This window comes from Grammomys surdaster, unplaced genomic scaffold, assembly GCF_004785775.1.
Source record: "Grammomys surdaster isolate TR1022 unplaced genomic scaffold, NIH_TR_1.0 140, whole genome shotgun sequence".
In the NCBI taxonomy this organism is placed as follows: domain Eukaryota; kingdom Metazoa; phylum Chordata; class Mammalia; order Rodentia; family Muridae; genus Grammomys; species Grammomys surdaster.
Window position 1 is genome coordinate 2,946,297 of NW_021604598.1, and position 19,355 is coordinate 2,965,651.

Consider the following 19,355-nt stretch of genomic DNA (forward strand, 5'->3'; position numbering starts at 1 on the left):
GGAAGAGACCCTGAACTTCCGTGATTTCTCCAGTCTCTCCTTAGGATGGCTTTTTGAGCGGGATTTCATGATGTAACCCGGGGTTGCCTTACACTCACTATGTAGCCAAGGATGACTCTCCTGCTCCCCCTCCCAAGCGCTGGGATTATGAGTGTGTGTCACCACACTGGCTATGCTCAGTGCTGGCTCTCAAAGTCCTGAATGTTAGGATGTGACTGAACTACATCTTATAGTCCAAAACCCCTTAGGACTTTTATTTTTGGAAGTGCTGAGAAACCATCCAGGGCCGGGGGCCTGCTGGGCAAGAGCTCGCCTATCTAAGCTAAGCTCCCACCTCTAAGGGCTCTTGATTTTTCCAAATTTTACACTCTTCTTGCACACCCATGTTTTTAGAATAATGGTCAAGGGCCCAGGGAGTCAGAGAGATGGGGTCCAATGGCCTAATGTTCGGGGATGCCCAGGGTACCGAGCAAAATGGCTTCCACTGAGGGATGGAGCCTCTCCAGGAAATAGGCCCCTACTTTGATGGTAGTAGAACCCAGGTTCCAAGCTGTCTGCTGTGCCTCTGGCCCAGTACAAGGAGAGCACCACCTCATGTTGGGGAGGCCAAGGGTGTATGTCCTGGCCCCTCTTTCCGACGAAGCAAGAAGTCACCAGGGGCAGCTGGGCTCATAGCATAGAAGACGTTGGCACTGTCCGGAATCAGGAGCACTGCACAGAAACGGACTACATTGATGACCTGCAAATTCTGGGGTTCCTTGGGCAACCTTCTGCCACTCAAATAGCTTCTCCTGCACCCCAGCCTCTCCCAGATCACTCCCCAGGCAAGCTCAGGCTGCTGTGACAATTATTCCAGGTGACTTCCACTAGCCCTTCCACCTCTAGCCTGAGAAGCTAAGTAAGGTCTTTCCCACTCAGCACTTGAAGGGCTCTTTGTGCACATGAGTGGGGGTGTGAGCTTGAATTGAGACGTCCCATGTTTTGGGGCATTTGAATACCTGGTCCCCAGTTGGTGACATTGTTTGGGAAGGCTTAGGAAGTATGGCTTTGTTGGAAGAAGTACATTACTCTTATATTTTTGGTTGTGAGCCTAGCCTTTAACGGCTGAGCCATCTCTCCAGCCCTAAGAAGTACATTACTGAAGGCAGGCTTTGGAGAGTTTAAAGACAGGACAGTCTGCTTTGTGCTTGCCGTTCAAGATGTGAACTATCGGTGTCATGGGCTCTTCTCACCCCCTGGAACCATGAGCCCAAATAAACTTCCTTCTGTAGGCTGCCTTGCTCATGGTAACACCAACAGAAAAGCAACTCATATGTGTGTAGGTTTATATGTATGAATATATGCATAATATCATACACACACACACACACACACAGAAATCTGGCAGTGGACGCTGAATCCAGCTTTACACACGCGAGGCAGGTGTCATCTGCCGCTGTCTCTCTGAGGACTGGCCTTGGATATGTCAGGTGAAGCAACCTATTACTGGACTACATCCGCAGCCCCCCTTTTTCTTGTGACTTTTGTTGTTATTGTTTTTTGTGACAGGATCTTATGTAACTTAGGCTGGCTTCCTACTCTATGTAGGTGAGTTTGATCTCGAACTCCTGATCCTCCTGCCTCCACCTCCTGAGTACTGGGATTACAAGATGTCACCACCAGACCTGGCTGATATGATGGGACAGAGTCAGGTTTCCACAGGTGTTAGCCGGGCTCTCGAGCAACTGCACCACACTCCGGACCTCTTTGTTTTCTTTTAAAACAGAGTCTTACTAAGTTGTCCAAGCCAACCTAGAACTCACTCTGTAGAGCAAGATGGCCTGTGACTCATGGTGGTTCTCCTGCCTCACTCTCTCAATTGCTGGGACTACAGGTGTGAGTCACCATGTCTGTTCTAGGCTTTGAACTTGGATCCTCTTCCTCAGCCTCTTGAGTGGTTAGAACCGCAGCCCCATCACTACTCCCAATTGATCCCAGCTCTTTTTTTTCTCTTTAAGACCAGGTCATACTAAACTGTTTGGACTAGCCTTAAATTCACTCTGTAGCCCAGGCTTGTCCTGGCCTCCTAAATGCTGGGATCATAGGCCTGCACCTCCGTGTTCAACCTGTGTACGTAAGTCTTAAATGTTCCTCAGGATTCTGTGACCATTTTCGTGTTTTAGGGTTTTTTTGGTTGTTTTGTTGTTGTGTTTTTTTTAAGAAAAATGTATTTTATGTCTTCAGACACACCAGAAAAGGGCGTCAGATCCCTTTACAGATGGTTGTGAGCCACCTTGCAGTTGCTGGGAGTTGAACTCAGGACCTCTGGAAGAGCAGTCAGTTCTCTTAACCACTGAGCCATCTCTCTGGTTTTTTGTTTTTTGTTTTTATAAGACAGCGCCTCCTTACTGGCCTGGAACTCATTAAGAGACTGGCTGGCCAGTGAGGCTCAGGGGTTCTCCTGTCTCTCTCCAGCACTGGGATTACGGATGCACAACACCACACCCAGCTTTATTATATCGGGTATGGGAGCTCCAGCTCAGGTCCCCATGCCTGCCAGCAAACACTCTACCAAGGGAGCTGTCACCCCAGCTGGCATGCAGTCTTTGTTTAAGTTGTTATTATTATTTATATGAGTGTCTTGCCTATGTGTGTGTGTGTGTGTGTATGTATGTATGTATGTATGTATGTATGCATACCATGTGTATGCAGTGCCCACAGAGGTCAGAAGAGGGTGTTGAATTCCCAGGAATTGGAGTTATAAATGGTTGTGAGCTGCCATGTTGGGGCTGGGAATCAAACCTGGGTCCTCTGAAAGAGCAGGCAGTGCTTTTAACAACTGAACTATCTCTCCAGCTTGGATTTTTATTATTTTAATTGTGTATGTGTATGCATATGACTACAGATGCCCACAGAGGTCGGAGGGGTCAGGCCCCCTGGAGCTAGAGTTACCTGATAAAGGTGCTGGGAACCAAACCTGGGTCCTCTGCTAGAGTAGTGTGTGTTCTTACCACTGAGCCATCCTGCCATCCCACCAGGCTCATCCAGTCTCGGCTGGTGTCCAGCTCACTCTACACCATGCTTTATAGCACTACCTCTTGCCAGTTCCTGACCAAGCCTGGACAGCTCCGTACTTCTGAACCCAAGATCATTTATTTGGCCCTGTCCCCATCCAAGTTCAGGAGACCCCCAGGACCTCATGATGAGCCAAACAGACTCATTCCTAACCCCATCAGTCTCCTGCTGTGTCACGCTGGGCCTGAACAACAAAACCTACAAGCTCTCTACATTTTCCTCCCATCGGATTCTGGACAATATCACTGCCTCACAACCCCAGAAAGACCATCCTGAGCCAGAACACCCTCCTGACCTCACAGAGTGAAGGTACAGACATTTTACACACTCCATGGTGCTTCAGCACTCTCCCTGAATTGACTTGTGGCCTTGCTAGTCCTGCTCAAACCAGGCAGTGGTGGTTGGCGCAGGTTGTAACTTAAATACTACAATGACCTCAGAGACAAGCTTGGGCCCATTACCTGGATTAGGCTAACTGAGGCAGAGGACCTGCCTGAATATGGTGGCATTACCCAATGGGCTGAAGTTCTACACTGCCTAATACAGTAAGAAGTACGCAGTGGTGGTGCAAGCCTTTAATCCCAGCACTCAGGAGGCAGAAGCAGGTGGATCTCTGAGTTCCAGGCTAACCAGTCTACAGAGAATGCCAGGACAACAAGAGCTGCATAGAGAAACCTTATCTTGAAAAACCAAAAAGAAAAAAAGAAAAAGAAAAAAAAAAGCAAAAAAACAATATAGTCTGACCCAAGGGATGGCCGAGTGGGCAAAAGTACCTGTTGCACGCCCAACAAACAATTTCTGGGAGACCCACATGATAGAAGGAGAAAATAAAGAGAGAATAAACACCTTCAAGTTGTCTGACCTCCACATGTGCACTGTGGCATGAATATTTCCCACTCAAAAATGAGGTTGTTTTTTTTTTTTTTTCATTATTGTTTGCTTGTAGGGTTTTTGTTGTTTGTTTGGTTGGTTTTTTGAGACAGAGTTTCCCTGTGTAGTCCTTCCTGGCTGTCCTGGAACTCACTCTGTAGACCAGGCTGGCCTCGAACTCAGCAATCTGCCTGCCTCTGCCTCCAAAGTGCTGGGATTAAAGGCGTGCACCTCCACTGTCCAGCTGTTTGTTTGTTTTTCAAGACAGAGTTTCTCTGTGTAGCCCTGGCTGTCCTGGAACTTGCCCTATAGACCAGACTGGCCTCGAACTCAGCAATTGGCCTGCCTCTGCCTCCCAAGTGCTGGGATTAAAGGTGTGCGCCACCACCACCTGGCCTCACTCAAAAATGAAATATATAAAATGTATATTTAAAAAAAAGTTTTTTGAAGGAGAAAGCAAGATGAGCCGCAGTATCCGGCTCCCTCTGCGTCCAGGCTGCGGACTGAACAGGGGCCTCAGGATTCTCCCTCCCTGCTCCTGCCAGGATGGACCGGAGCTCTGGAACCAGGAAGGGAGATAAACCCTTCCTCTCTTCAGCTGCTTTTGTTGGAGCCCCACTACCCCAAGCCCAGCTCAGGCTGCCTCTGCTTACCTCTGTCCCCAGGCAGAACCTGGAAGAGCTGATAGTCTCGGGCCCAGGGCTGGGGCACATTGTGCTTCTCCAGGGCTCTTTGCACCACGCTGGGGGCTTTGTCCTGACAAGTAAGCTGGAAAAGAAGAGCAGGAAAGGGCCTGAGAGACAGGCGCTCAGCAGGAGAAGGCTGCTCCAAGCCTGACAACCTGAGTTCAGTCCCTGGCACCAGCATGATGGGAGGAGTGATTGATCGTGCTCCTGTAAGTTGTCATCTGACCTATGCATACACACGACATGAATGTAACTTAAAAACAATTTAAAGAGGGAGAGGTGTTAAAGGGACAGGGTCTCAGATCTAAGGACAAGGCCCCTCCCAGCCCTCACCAAGATGCTCCGGTACAGGTTCCCATGGTTATTGTCGATGCTGACTCGGATGACACGGGCCTCTGAAGTCTGCTGCCCGAGGAGGGGAATTCGAGAGCTGCTCGGGGTCAAGGTCATGGGCCAGGGCCCTGGTGGGTCCATGTTCAGGGACAGCTGTAGGCAGCGTGGGGTGGTGGAAGCTGCAGCCTTGCTCAGCTGTGTGATGAGAACCACGAGGCTCCCACCCCACTGTATACAATCAACTGTTGAACACAGGGCACCCACCCCGAGTCCTCACAGTTGAGAGCTTGTGACCACACAGTTAGGGTGCAACACACAAGGCTGGGTATGTGCCATTCCTCACACACAGACAACCATTCCTGTCACAGAAACAAATGGACACACGACCCAACAGGATGCTAGGCAGAATAAGTGTGCTCACAGTGTGCTCACAGAAATCTACAATCCTGCATCAGAGGGCAGCTGAGAGCAGCCTCACGCACCGCCCTGTGGATGCTTGAGTGTTTCCTTGTCATTCGTGCAGGCGGGCAAGTCTAGGGACTTGTATGTCTTTGAGGAAGTGACAGTTGGAGCTGGTGGCACAGAACTGTCATCTCAGCTATTGGAGAGGCTGAAGTAGGAGGATCACAAGTTCAAGGCTAGCCTGAGCAACTTAGTATGACCAGTCTCAAGACAGTGAGGGCCTGGGGCACCGCTGAGTGGTACTGCCCTTATGAGGTCCTAGATTCAATGGCAGGACTTTTCGGGTTTTTTGTGTGTCATTGTTGCTGAGACATAATATCATAGAGCCTAAACTCAAAATGTAACCAAGGATGGCCTTGAACTCCTGACCCTCTTGCCTCCATCTCCTGTTACTGGGATCACAGGCCTGTACTACATTTAGCTGGAGCACTACTTATTAGGAAAAAAAGTTGTAGGGAATCACATCTGATGTGCCTGCAGACAGGTGGGAATCCACGTCAGATTGCAGGGAAGCCAGAGTGGTAGGTGACTGCTCATTGGCCGTGGAGATGCCCAGTCTCCAGATAAAGCAGCAGAGAGCAGCCAGTCTCTGTCACACACACACACACACACACACACACACACTGAGCCTTGGGTGCCCCAGTCCTTAACACAATCACAGATTATCTAGGTACCTTGGTGCTGGGGCTCTGAGGCCCTGGGGAAGCTGGAGGACTGCCAGGAGGAGGGTCTCGGTTTCTAGGACTGGATGGGGGGGACCCTGGAGACACACTGGTAAAAATACAGACCTCAGACTGAGAGGACTGGCCTGTCTTTTGTCCTCGTGTCTCTAGTCCCCTCCACCTGGCTACTCACCTGGAGGTAGGTGAGGATGGATCTCCGGGACTCCCTCCAGGAGGTGAGTTCTTCTCGCGGGACAGCTTTCTAGGGAAAGGACAAGGGATGTCTTACCTCCAGGAGTGGATATCCCCAGACTCTATCTACATACTTCCTGTACACATCCCGACACTCACGCACTGAGACGCTTTGTGAGGCTGATGCGTCGCCGGATGCGAGGAGAGCTGGGACAGGAGGCAGCTGGTGGCTCGATAACACGGGAGACTCGGTAGCTAGAGAGGTTCAGCATTCGAGGGGTGTGGAGCAGGAAGCAGAAGAGGTAACAGTTAGAGTGAGCTTTGAACCACATCTGGGGTGGGGAGGGAAGAGGGGTTAGAGTCCTAGGTCAAGGTCAAGATAGAAGTGGGAATCACTGGGGTATCAGGGAACTGTTTGGTTAGTGGGATAGCAGCACACACAGGGCGAGATTAGCTAGGGGTGTAGCTCATACTTAGAGTGCTTGGCTATAGCTGGGGCCGTGGCTTACGGATGTAGCTCCTGCCTAAAGCTTAGGAGTATAACACAGACCCAGCATTTGTGTGGTACTGTAAGTGATAAAGCAGAGATTCCAGAGAAGACCCGGGCCAATTCGAAAGTTCAGGGCCAGGTAATTCAGGGGATCAACAGTAAAGGTCATGGACTGGACAGAGTGAACCGAAACAACAGGCTGAATTGGATGCCGAGAGCGATAAAGCTAGCATCAGTTCCTCAGACCAGGACTTAGTGATCGAGGCTGCAGATTTGGATGACAGGATCAGAACAGTTGGGACGTTCAAGCCAAATGGCTAACTGAACATTAAGGGCTAAAACCAGAGTATAGGACGGGTTAAATTTTGGGTTGGAGGAGGGTGATGGCCTTCAGGCAGGAGAAAATAAAGGTTACAGGGTGGAGCTGTTGTCAGGATGGGGTCTGGAAAGTTCTGGAAGGGAAGGAAGGGTGGATTGGATGTGTGAGATAGACTTAGTTGAGCAGTCACCTCTGCTCCTCGCTGAGCTGGCGCTGGGCTCGAAGGGCAGCCAGGATTGGCGGGCGGGGGCTCAGGCTGTAGCGCTGGCAGCGCTGCTGGAGCTGCTGGATTCTGGCCAGGATGTCCCACTCCTGGGGGGTGTCTACTGAGATCCTGCTCTACCCTCCCTCCACCCTTGTGCATCTCACCCAACCCCAGTACCCACCCACTTACCTTCCTCCTCTTTTCAAAGTTGATGAGATTTCCCTGAGGGGGCAAAGCTGGCCTGAGCTATAGTATCCAGGGTCAAGGGTCAAGGGTCAAAAGTCAAGTTCAAGAGCTAGGATGGCACAAGCCACCATGGTATATGGGGGTTGAGGGGAGTATGAGTTCAAGCTAGATCAGAGCTGAATGTCTGGAGGATCGTTGGGTTGGGGGTAATAGAACAGGGGTCAAGAGTCAAGGGTAGGAGGTCAAACCTTCAACATATCCGGTAAGGCTGTATCCAGCATAATCAAGTCTGTGAGAAAGGTGCCAAGGTAGGGGACAGGACCTGGGGGCAGTTTCTGCAACCCCCAAAGCTTCAGTTACTCTGGGTACCACTGACCCCACGCCACCCCCCCCCCCCGAGAGTCTCCCTTCCATCCCCATCCCCATCCTGAACAGATTGCTTACAGATGGCAGACTTCCTGGTGGGCAGTCGTCATCTTGGGGTCCCTCAGTGGTCTCCTCCTGAGAGGAAGGGAAAGACTAAATGAATCTGAGGCCCACTTTGACACTTCTCACAGAGGCACATATACCCACGGCACCTTCAAAAATCACACGCTGGGGGCAGGTGAGCTGGTTCAGTGAGATGGGGGGGAGCCTGTTGCCAAGGCAGCCTGAGTGGAATCTCCAGGACCCACCATGAGAGAACCAGTCTGACTTCCAGAAGCACACTGTGGTGTGAGCATCCTTTCACATGCATACACAGAGAAATAAGAGTGATTTAATGCTTGTTCTTAAAGTCACAAGCTAGGGGCTAGGGGCTGGGGCTATAGTCGGGAGTGCTGGGTCCCATCTCAAGCAGTGTATAAACTGCCTGTGTCAGCATATTCCTGTCATCCCAGTGCTCCACATAGAGGTAGGAAGATCAGGCGCTCAAGGCCATCTTAATCCTACAGGAGACCCTGTCTTAAAACACTAGAACGTCACAAATAGGTTGTTAATGTCAAACAGGGCATGGAGTTATCCTATGGACAGATAAAGCCGGAAGTCAGGGCAAGACCAGAGTGGATGGGAAGAAAATGTTTGTCCCTAGTCTACTTAAAACTGGCCGACTGAGCCGGGCAGTGGTGGTGTACGCCTTTAATCCCAGCACTTGGGAGGCAGAGGCAGGTGCATTTCTGAGTTCGAGGCCAGCCTGGTCTATAGAGTGAGTTCCAGGACAGCCAGGGCTACACAGAGAAACCCTGCCTCAAAAAAACTGAAAAAAAAAAAAAACCCTGGTCTACTGGGGATCTCTGGAAGGACCCTAAGCTCACTTTTGTGTGCTGTTCGGACAGCAAGGTCTGTTCTGTCCCCATCTGGTCTGGATGAGAGCAGGGTGTGTTTGGTTCTTGGTGGGTCAGAAATAATGGCTAGTATACAGGAGCTTTGCTTTCTGTCCCTTGAAGCCTTCTCACTCGAGATACACTTTCACTAGGTTTTGCTTTGTTCGGGTTTTTTTTTGGGGGGGGGGGGAGGGAAAGGGTTAGTGGTGGTGGTGTGCATGCAGTACCTCAGGAGGCCAGAAGAGGGCATCAGATCCCAGGTGCTTAGTCACAGATGGTTGTGAACACTGGAAACAAATGTGGGGCCCTCCTGCCTCTGTTCCTGAGTGCTACGTTTACAGAGGAGAGCTACCTACCTACTTCCCTTCTATCCGTTAACAAGATTCTCTGTGTGTGTGTATGTGTCTTTCTCTCTCTCTCTTCTTTTTGTTTTGTTTTTGAGACAGTATCTCATGTAGTCCAGAGTGACTTTGAACTCTTGATCTTCCTGCCTCTGTCTCCTGAGTCTATGGTGACAGGTGTAGACAGTCTCACCCATTTTTTTTTTTTTTTGGTTTGATTTTGTCTTGTTTGTTTGTCCAAGACAGGATTTCTCTGTGTAGCCTTGGCTGTCCTGCAACTTAGTCTGTAGACCAGGCTGGCCTGGAACTCAGAGATCTGCCTGCTGTCTCCCAAGTCCTGGGATTAAAGGCGTGCACCACCAACACTACTGGGCTCTAACCTTGACAATTGTATACCGTGCTGGAGGTGGAGCCCAGGGCTTCATCATGTTACGTAAGCCTCTCCTGACAGAACCCCAGCTCCAGCCCCACTTGGTATTTACTGAATACCTACTGTGCTGTCATGCGCTGTTTTGAGTGCTGACTAGCCAAGGGTAACCAAACGAGACAAACCATTAGTGAGGGAAAGATGGGACAGCCAAGATAAGTCATGACAGGGAAAGCAGAAACAAGGGACACTGGGTACACATGGGGACAGTGAAGATGATGAAGTGGGGCTTCTTGAAGGTGGAGACATTTGGAAGAGACCTACAGGAGGTGAGTGGGTAAAGCACACACCTATCTTGAGAGATACAGAATGTTCTAGAAATCAGGCTCCATGCTCATGTGCTCAGAATTCACACCAAGGACAAGCATCTGACTCCTGCTACAGTAAGTTGGACATATTGGCCCGTGTTCAAAACCCTGCTTATCAAGGCAATTCCCAAAACATGGGGTTCCTTTTTCCCCCTTGGCTATAACTGTAGCCTTAGGTAATCATTTCCTCTGAGTGTCTTGCATTTTGCTAAATAAAGAAATAAGGCCGATGTTGAATGTGAGTAGAGAGAGCCCACTGTGAACAAAACCACCAAAGGAAGGGTGCTTCGAGAATAAGATACTTCCCCTAGCCTGGCTCATGTCTCCTACGCCACAGCTTGCCTGGAACTTGCAATGTAGATCAAGCTGGTCTTGAAATCACAGAGATCCACCTGCCTCAGCCTCCCAAGTTCTGAGATTACATATGTGCCACCAGGCCCTGCTTTTTAAAATTTTTTGTTTTGTTTTGAGGCAAGTTTCCTTGAACTCACTATGTAACCAAAACTATGCTTGAACAACTGATCCTCCACCTCCCAAAGGTGGGGATTAGAGGCTACACCACCATCCCTGGATTATATACTGATTTCATGCCTATGACTAAGCCACATTCCCAATCCCTTTGTGTGTGTGTGTGTGTGTGTGTGTGTGTGTGTGTGTGTGTGTTAGGCCACAGGTCAATATCAAGAAGCCTGGGGCTGGAGCGATGGCTCAGTGGTTAAGAGCATTTGTTGTTCTTGGAGGTGACCTGGGTTTGACATCGAGCACCCACATTCATGACCATTGATAACCAGTTCTAGGGGATCTGATGCCCTCCTTTGATCTCTGTAGGTATCATGAATACACATGGTACACACATATACATGGAGGCAAACAGTCATACACATTAAAGAAATAAATACATAGGTAAGTAAATAAATAACAAATACCAAGCATTTCCTATATTGATCTTTGTACTTTTGAGCTAGAGTCCCTCACTTAAACTGGAGCTTGATGCGTTTGGCTGGACTTCCTATCAACTGAGCCTGAGTCCACCTGTGTCTGCCTCCCTAGCTGCTGGGATTCCAGAGGTCTCCTAGCCAGCTTTTACCGGCTGAGCCCACGTCCCATCTCCACACTCCTGGTATATTTTGAGACAGTCTCACACAATTCCACGCTGGTCTTGTTATATTGCCCTGGCTTGCCTACAGCTTGCTGTGTAGACCAGGCTGACCTCGAATTCACAGAGATCCTCTTGCCTCAGCCTCCCAAGTGTTGGGGTTACAAGCATGAATCCTTTGAATTTGGGGTTCCCAATACCTGGGAAAGAATCGCTCGACTGCTGAGATGGTTATCCTCATCAGAAAAAATCTGTGACAGTTTCCTGAAAACGGACAGTGGTTCCCTGTGGGGGTGAGAGAGACGCGATTGGGGTCAGCAGAGGGGACAATCAGGATGGGGTACACTGTGTATGGCACCAGACTCACCGGCTCACAGCTCCCCAGCTGCGCTTGAGCCTGTAGATGGGGTTAGATTGCAGGGCAGACAGGATTGCTCGCAATGAAGAGAAATTTCGCAGTTCCCTGCACCGCTAGGAGTAAGAGCGCAGCTCTGGTCAGCAGCCACACTCCACGGCTGTCAGTCTCCCAGGCACAGCTCCTTTGGTACAGTGACTTCGTGGTTTTGTTTTGTTTTTAAAGACAAGGTCTGGTTACACAGCCGAGGCTGACCTCAAACTCTCCATCCTCCTGCCTCCACCTCTCTACTTCCCAGTGCTGTGATTTACAGGTATGTGTTACTACACCCTGCTTATGGTTGGGTTTTCTGATACCAGGTCAGACTTCAGGTCTCACCTGTCAAGTAACTAAACATGTAAACCGAGATGTTTGCCTTGCTTTTCAGGAGCCCGCCACCCCAACCCCTCACCCCCACCCCATCAGCAGAACCTGGCTTCTTCAATCTACCCCTATTTCGTTCTCTTTCTCCACTCCCCACTGCAATCCTATTCTTTCACCACACCCTCTTCCAGTCTCCGATCCTCAGCCTCACCAATCTTGTGTCCTACAATGCCAGGTTACTCTCTCAGTCTCACCCCAGACTGGCTGCTGGACCCCACCCGAGCACCATCTCCGACGCACACCTGGGCGATGCGAATCCATTTCTCGATGCGTTGCGCCCTCTGCGAGGCCGCCAGGCCGGGTGCAGCGAGCACTGAGCCCAGCACGCAGCCAGTCACCGCATTGAACTGGGCCACGGTGGCACGTACTGTGGGAGAGATGCCTGCAGCTCCTGGCCGGTCACGCTGAGACCACATGGAACCCAGGCATTCGCAGGATCGCACGCGCAAGAAGAGCTCCTGGGTAAGGGAGAATGCGGGTGAGACGTGTGCTCATCATCCAGGCCTCCCCCTGTCCTCCCACCCTGCCGCTGGCGGGGGTTCCCCACCACGTCCATAAGGGTCAGCTGCTCTGCCACCTCATCCACGCTGAAGTCCAGGAGCTCTGGGCCTTCTGAACTAGGGCCTTCCTCTTCCGCAAAGTCCTCTGCAAACTCTGATCTGGGGGACTGGGCAGCCCTGGGAGGGGCTGAGAAATAGAGACAATTGTTTAAAACTCATTTTGGGAGTGAAAGGATGGCGCAGCAGTTTAGAACACGCCCTGCTCTTCCAAAGATCCGGGTTGGAGTCCCAGCACACACATGGCCCCCGACCACTGTCTATGCCTCCAGTCTCAGAGAATCCAATGCTCTCTCTGGTCTCTGTGGGCATCATGCACACGTTTGATGCGCTGACGTACACTCAGGCAAAACGCCCATATACATATACAAAGTAAATGGAGAGAAAGAAAATATAGAAGGAAGGAAGGAAAAGAAAAAACGTCCAAATTTGACCAAGTGTGCTGACGCCAGCCAGCCTTTGATCCCAGCACTTGGGAGGCAGAGGCAAGTGGAGTTCTTGTGAACTCCAGGTCCGTTAGGGCCGCATAGTGAAGCATTGTCTCAAAACAAAACAACCCCCCCCCACACACGCACACACGCACACACGCGCACACACACACGCACACACACACACGCACACGCACACACGCACACACATACACACGCACACACGCACGCACACACATACACACGCGCACGCGCACACGCACACGCACACACACACACAAAAGAAAAGACTCTCAAATTTGGCCTGGGGCTCCTGGCTGTGTGGAGCTTGCCCAGTGTGTCTGACCCTGTAAGTCTCACAGTTTAGCCTGTGCAACTGTAGGCCAGTGTGTGAACATCCTGAGTGGTTGTTTTTTAAGCATTAATCTATATATTTAATTTTGTGTGTGCTTGTGGGTCTGAAGAGCCATGGCTTGTGTATGGAAGTCAGAGGGCAATGGAAGTTGGTTCTCTCCTCTCACTGTGTGGGTTCCGAGAATCTAACTCAAGTGACAGGTTGACAGTAAGTGGTTTTGCCTGATGGAGCTGTCACAACAGCCCACTCTGGCTGGTGTCTGTCTCAACAGCCCGCTCTGGCTGGTGGCTGCTGTTTTGCTTTGCTTTGAGAAAGGTTTTTGGGCTCAACGGTTAAGAACACTGGCTGTTCTTCCAGAGGTCCTGAGTTCAATTCCCAGCAACCACAACCATCTGTACAATGAGATTTGATGCCCCCTTCTGGTGTGTCTGAAGACAGCCACAGTGTAGTTATCTGCATAAAATAAGTAAATAAAGCTTAAAGGGGGGGGGGGGTGTTTTCTACACCTGGCCTTGAACTCTAGGCTGTCCATCCTCAGCTGGGATGACAAGAATAAGCCACCACACCTGGCCATGTTCTTAAGCTAACTTTATTCTACGATGTCCCTCCTTCCATGCCTTTGATTTGATGGTGGCATTGATGGGGAGGACACTTGGCAGAAGGATTGCCATGAGTTTGAAGCCAGCCTCAGCTACACCGTGAGTTTCAGGCTAGCCTGAGCTACAGAGTGATACCCTGTCTCAGAGTGGGGTGGTACTGGGCTGGTGCTGGTGAGATGGCTCAGTGGTTAAAGGAGATTACTGCCAAAGCTGAATACCTCGATCTGTTCTGTATAATGGAAGGGGAGGGAAAAAGTCCAGACACACACACACATACACACACACACCATGCTCCACACCCTGTGAGGTGAGGGGGCCTCATACATGAAAATAAATGAGTAAGTGTTAAAAAATAAATTAAAATTAAAAGCGGAGGGCTGGAGAGATAGCACAGGGGTTAAACATATAAACTGTTATTCCAGAAGACTTGAGTTCAGTCCCAAGCACCTAAGTCAGACAGCTCGCAAGTACTTGTAACTCCAGCCGAGGATCTAATACCTCTGGCCTCTGCAGGCACCTGAACTCATGTATACCACCCTCCACATACATATAATTAAAAATAAATCTTAAAAAACAAAATATTTCATTTTTTCCCCTATTATTCCAGGGGAGCAAGAATTTCGAATTTGAGGTCAGCAGAAACTCCACAGTGAGTTCAGGCATGCATAGCTATACAGTTTCAACAAAAGAAAAGGAAGCCCACAAAACCAACTCCAAACCCCAAACCCTTGTCTGTCTGGAGATGTGGCTCAACAGCAGAACACAGGTGTGAGGCCCGAGGCTCAATCCCTAGCTCTGCAGAGAAAAGTTCTTATTGGGGCTGGAGACACGGCTCACCTGGTAAGGACAGTCACCGGGAAGCCTGACAAGGAGAGTTCAGTTCCCAAAACTCACATGATTAAGGGAGAGAACTGACTTCCACTCCCACACCCACTCCACCACCACACAATAAATAAACGAAACAAAAGATTTAAAAATGATGGCAGGAAAAGGAAACTTCTTGGCAATCAATTAAGGAGAGAAAAGACTTTGTCAGTAGGCGTAGCTGAGCGGCTGGGCTGCAGAGCAGAGTGTGGCCACTTGGGCCACTTGAGCTCAGGATTAAAGGATTAAACGGTGAGGATTTGGGGACACAGATTCAGATCAGGATGAGATCAACACCAGGATTGGGGTGTGACTGTAAAAGCTGAGTGTAACTAACTATCCAGTTAGCTAATCCAGATCATCCCTACTTCTGGGGACAAAGCCAATAGGAGCCTTTGCTCCTGAGCTCACAGGATGCATGGAAGCTGGGAATCAGCCAGGAATGATGTGCAGAGAAATAAAGCAGCCTCAGAGGCCCAGGGTGTGAGTCACTCTGAAGAGAAGTGGTCTCTTTTTCTTTTCTTTTCTTTCCTTTCTTTTCCTTTCTCTCTTTCTTTCTTTCTTCCTTCCTTTCTTTCTTCCTTTCTTTCTCTCAGGTATGGTGCCTTTAATCCCAGTACTCAGGAAGCAGAGGCTATACCTCAGAGGGTAGAGTATTTACCTGGCATGGAGGAGGAAGCCCTGAGTTCAGTCCCTTGCACTGCATAAACCACGAATCCATTCAAGGTCATCCTCTACTACTTAGAGATGTGGCCAGCATGAGGTTTATAGCAAGACATAGCAAAAAATAAAACAGGCTGGACCGAGCCCTTACACATTTGTAGCAGGTGTGCAGCTTGGTCTTCATAGGATCCCCTAACGATTGGAGCAGGGGCTGTCTCTGACTCTTGCCTGCTATTGGATCCCCTTCCCCTACCTGGACTTTTTTGCTTAGTCCTGATGGGACTAGAAATCCCAAGGTAGGGTAGTGGGGCTTACCCTTCTCTAAGGAGAAGGGGAGGGGCTTGTGTGGGGAGGGATTTGTAAGAATGAGACGAGGAGAAAAGGAGGGGCAGCTGTAATCAGCATGCACAGTGAATAAACATATATTATTGAGAAAAAACAAGTAAATAAATAATACAAAAATAATGGCTACAACTATGTGTAACTCCAGTTCCATGGGCTCTGATGTCTTCTTCTGTCCCTCACTGGCTGGCACTACATGCGCATGGTGCACTTAAAGCAGGAAAAACTCTCAAACACATGAAATATAAACAAATCAACTAAAAACAAAGTAACAACAACAAAACTACAATAGTAGCAAAAGTAATACCAGGTATGGTGGTGTTTGTAATCCCAGCACTGGGGAGATGAAGGCAGGGAGATCAGAAGTTCAAGTTTATCTTTGGCTACATATTGAGGCCATCCTGGGCTACATGAGACCCTGTCTTGAAATATAAAAACACTTAATAATAATATGGTTGGTCAGATGATGATGATGAGCCAGCCATTGAAAACACGGGACCCACACAAAGGTAGAAGGAGAGAGAACAGATCCCAAGGACTCATGCTTTCTGTGGCATGTAAGACTCCACATACCAGGGTCACATATACAATAACAATAAATATAAATGAAACAAAATGCCAAGACCTTAGGCCAGCCCTTACTGCTTACTGATTTTGATGGATGTCTTCCCAGGAGAGCGGGAACCCAGAGCTAATGTCACATGATCAGCAAATGGCAGGCCTGGGATTTGAACCCAGGTTGCTGTTCTTTGTCTGGGCAAGCACTCAGCCACTAAGTGACATCCCAAATCAGAGGACAGAGGATCTCTGCATGCAGGTGGACGATAGGAAACTGCCAATTCTTTGGCTAAAGGTGTGATCCGGTGGAGAAATAAGGTTCATTTAGTTTAAAATTAAAAGCCTTGCCCACAGGGCTAGAGAAATGACTCTGGGTTTTCTGTTTGCCATGCAAGTGTGAGGACCTGAGTTCAGATCCCCAGCACCCTCGAACAGCCGGGCACAGTTTAACAACTGCAAGGCAAACCCTGTGAAGCAGGAGGGCCCCTGAGGCTACAAAGACCAGCCAGTCTAGCCAAATGGTTGAGTTCCAGGTTCAAGAAGAGACCTTGTCTCCAAACGTAAGAGACAGCAATAGAGGATGACACTTAGCATTGCTCTGACTTCCACATTCATATGCATACTTGTGCATGTGCACCCACACACATGGAACACATGCATAGACTACACACATAAAGGAAGGAAGGAGGGAAGGAAGGAAGGGAAGAGAGTTTTGTCCAAGAGCTGAGGGGTGTGGCTCAGGGGTATAACGTTTACCTAGCATGCACAAAGGTCTGAGTTTATTCCCAAGCAATTAAATAAATAAATAAATAAATAAATAAATAAATAAAATGTATTCGGGGTCTGTCATTTGGAGCTGGGTAGGTAGTATTGTCTCGGAATATCACCGGCATTGACCATCCCTTACCTGCCCAAGTCAGTCGCTGTTCCTCCTCTGTCTGCTCTCCCTTAGCCTCCTTCAAGAAATCTTCTAGAAGTTTCTCTGCTTCCCTGGCTTCTGCCCCTCCTGGGGCTGCCCAGCCCAGAAAGATTCGGACATTGCCCAGGTTTTGATGATCAGGGGGATCTCGGAAGTCCTGAGGATGATCTCGGAGCCAAGAACCCAACACCGAAACTACAGCCCTGGAGAGAGACGGGGGTGTGGCTCAAAACTAAGTTCAGGGATCTAGACAGTCCCAACCTTGCGGCCCTCAGACCTGACCTTGAGATCCCCTCCCCCACGCTCCCCTGGGTCGGGGATTGGGGCGGGAGTGTAAATGAACCTCAGGTTCTTGCTGAAGTTCAGATCCTGCCCCTCTGTCCTCCTGCTGTCTGCCCTAGGAAGAAAGCCTCTATCAGATAGGGACAGAAGTATGGGGTTTTAGGACCTGTGCCCTGGGGTTCTAAATCTGAGGAGGGGGGCTAGGCAGATGAGGTTCTGGGGATGGGGATACGGGGGTCTCCTGAAAATGACTGACCCAGCAGGAGGCGGTGGTGGGGGCGGGGGTAGCAGAAAGGCCAGAACGCGGTCTGTGGGCACAAAGGCCCGGTGGGTGGCCAGGAAGGCAGGCACGAAGCCAGGATCCTGCTCGGGGTCTCCGGACACCAACTCGTGCACCAGCCGCTCCAGTTGGGCGGCCCTCAGCGCCCGCACCTTGCTGGTTCGGTAATGAAGGAAGGTGTCAGTAGCCCGGATGGGGGTCTGCGGGGAAGTGGGGCCGTGGATGAAATAAGGTGAAGGACGTTCCAAGCACCTTGTTTCCAATTATACGCGTCTCTGGCACTTTTTTTTTTTTTTTGGACCGTGTCCTTTTCTGAAAATCCCAGACTTCCTAAAGATATACCAATCATCAAATGCTCACACCAACTCTGTAGGATACGCCACTACTCTAAGCACTTCCTCTGTGCCCTCCTCACTCGGCCACCCCAGGCTTCAGTCAGCTTTGGTGCCAAGCTTCACTGGCCAGACTTGAGTCCCACCCATCACCACCTGGCCGCTCCTCCTTTCTGCTTTCCGGCACCCTGCCGGTCAGTTTCGCCTTCGGGGGGGAAGCGCTATCACCTGGCCCCACCCCGTTTCCTGGATTTAAACCTAGTCACCTGGCCGCCCCCAGGCCCTTTCCACTCACCTGGTCGCCTCTAAGCTCCGCCCTTCCTCCTGGCCCCGTTGTTCTAGAAGGCTGACCCTCAGCTCTCCAGCTTTTCCCTCTCCTCCCAACTCCCAGGCCCCTGAGCTGAGTCCACACTCACTTGCTCGCCTCAGCCCCTTCCTCACCTGACCGTCTCCAGGACCCTCTAGGGTCGAGCGCTGGCTGCGCTGCCGCCGCAGGGAGACGCTGTACACGGCGCCATCCTCGGTCTCCTCGCCCCAGTCCTGCAGCGGCGCCTGGACGTGGAGGCGGGCTCAGGGAAGCCCCCCCTCCACGGCCTCAGCCCCCCTGCCTTTATATTTGGCCCACTTTCCCGAACAGAGTATGCGAGACTCGGGGTGGGATCCCAGGTGGATCCCTCTTCGCCACGGGTGCCCTTCTCCTAGGTCTTCAGTGGATGGAGTATCATTTGGGGACATCCCAGAGTCCATGTCACAAAGAATCTTTCAGTCGCCTCCTCCTGAGATTCCTCAGACCCTTGTCCCCACCCCACCAAACTGGCTGCTTCACGAGGTCAGGAACTCTGAATCCCCAAATGGGAACTCCAGGGCACATCCATTTTGCAGAAAGATTAGAAAACGAGGGGTGGATGCCTGGAGTTTCTGAATCTGGGGAAGTAAGTACACTAGGGACGTGGGGTCCCCTCGAGGACCCCCAGCTCCCTCTTACCAGGGCCAGCTCTTTGCCCGCTGTCCTCTCCATGGCCCCGGTGCCCGTCCTGCTCCTTGGCGCCGGAGAGTGAAGCGGAAGGGCCAGCGGGCAGTGGGGCGGGGCGGCCGAGCGTCCAGTCGTGGGGCGGGGCTGGGCAAGGCGGTCCCACGGCTCCAGAGGTCCCCAGCCGGACCCCACCCCCGCACTCAGGCCAACCTATAACTCCCATTCCTTCCCAGAGGTGCTTGTCAATCTGTCACCCAGACATGAGTCTTTCTAGACCCCAGATATGGGTGGAGGGGACACCACAATTGGTCTATGTCCCCGGGAGGGAAGGGCTTTATGCTCGGTTAGGGTTGATCAGCCCCGGGTGTAGAGGGAGTCTCCTCTGTCTGGAAGGGAAGGAGGGCACACTGAATCTGTACCGTAGTTGATGGAAGCCATATCGTCTCAGGCTAGAAGCCGCGAAGCGTCCGTGGCCCTGCATTTTGTGGGGGCA

The 19,355-nt window shown here is 50.6% G+C and overlaps 1 protein-coding gene across 2 annotated transcripts; it reads right to left on the reverse strand.

Moving 5' to 3' along the window:
- Positions 1 to 227: 227 nt before the first annotated feature.
- Rgl3 (ral guanine nucleotide dissociation stimulator like 3) lies at positions 228 to 18,957 on the reverse strand. Of its 2 annotated transcripts, none has more exons than XM_028763905.1 (19): positions 18,875 to 18,957; positions 18,331 to 18,441; positions 17,534 to 17,757; positions 17,339 to 17,392; positions 16,984 to 17,198; positions 12,258 to 12,397; positions 11,953 to 12,168; positions 11,300 to 11,403; positions 11,133 to 11,217; positions 7,904 to 7,960; positions 7,708 to 7,794; positions 7,463 to 7,495; positions 7,259 to 7,380; positions 6,419 to 6,514; positions 6,261 to 6,329; positions 6,080 to 6,176; positions 4,944 to 5,096; positions 4,578 to 4,692; positions 228 to 711 (listed from the first exon to the last, which is right to left on the reverse strand). In XM_028763905.1, exons 1-19 carry the CDS (start codon positions 18,905 to 18,907, stop codon positions 593 to 595), a joined length of 2,130 nt encoding a protein of 709 aa, XP_028619738.1. In that variant the 5' UTR covers positions 18,908 to 18,957; the 3' UTR covers positions 228 to 592. The 2 variants fall into 2 exon arrangements, with proteins under 2 accessions (XP_028619738.1, XP_028619736.1); XM_028763903.1 differs by having other exon boundaries at positions 4,944 to 5,138; positions 18,875 to 18,927.
- Between the last annotated feature and the right edge of the window lie 398 nt (positions 18,958 to 19,355).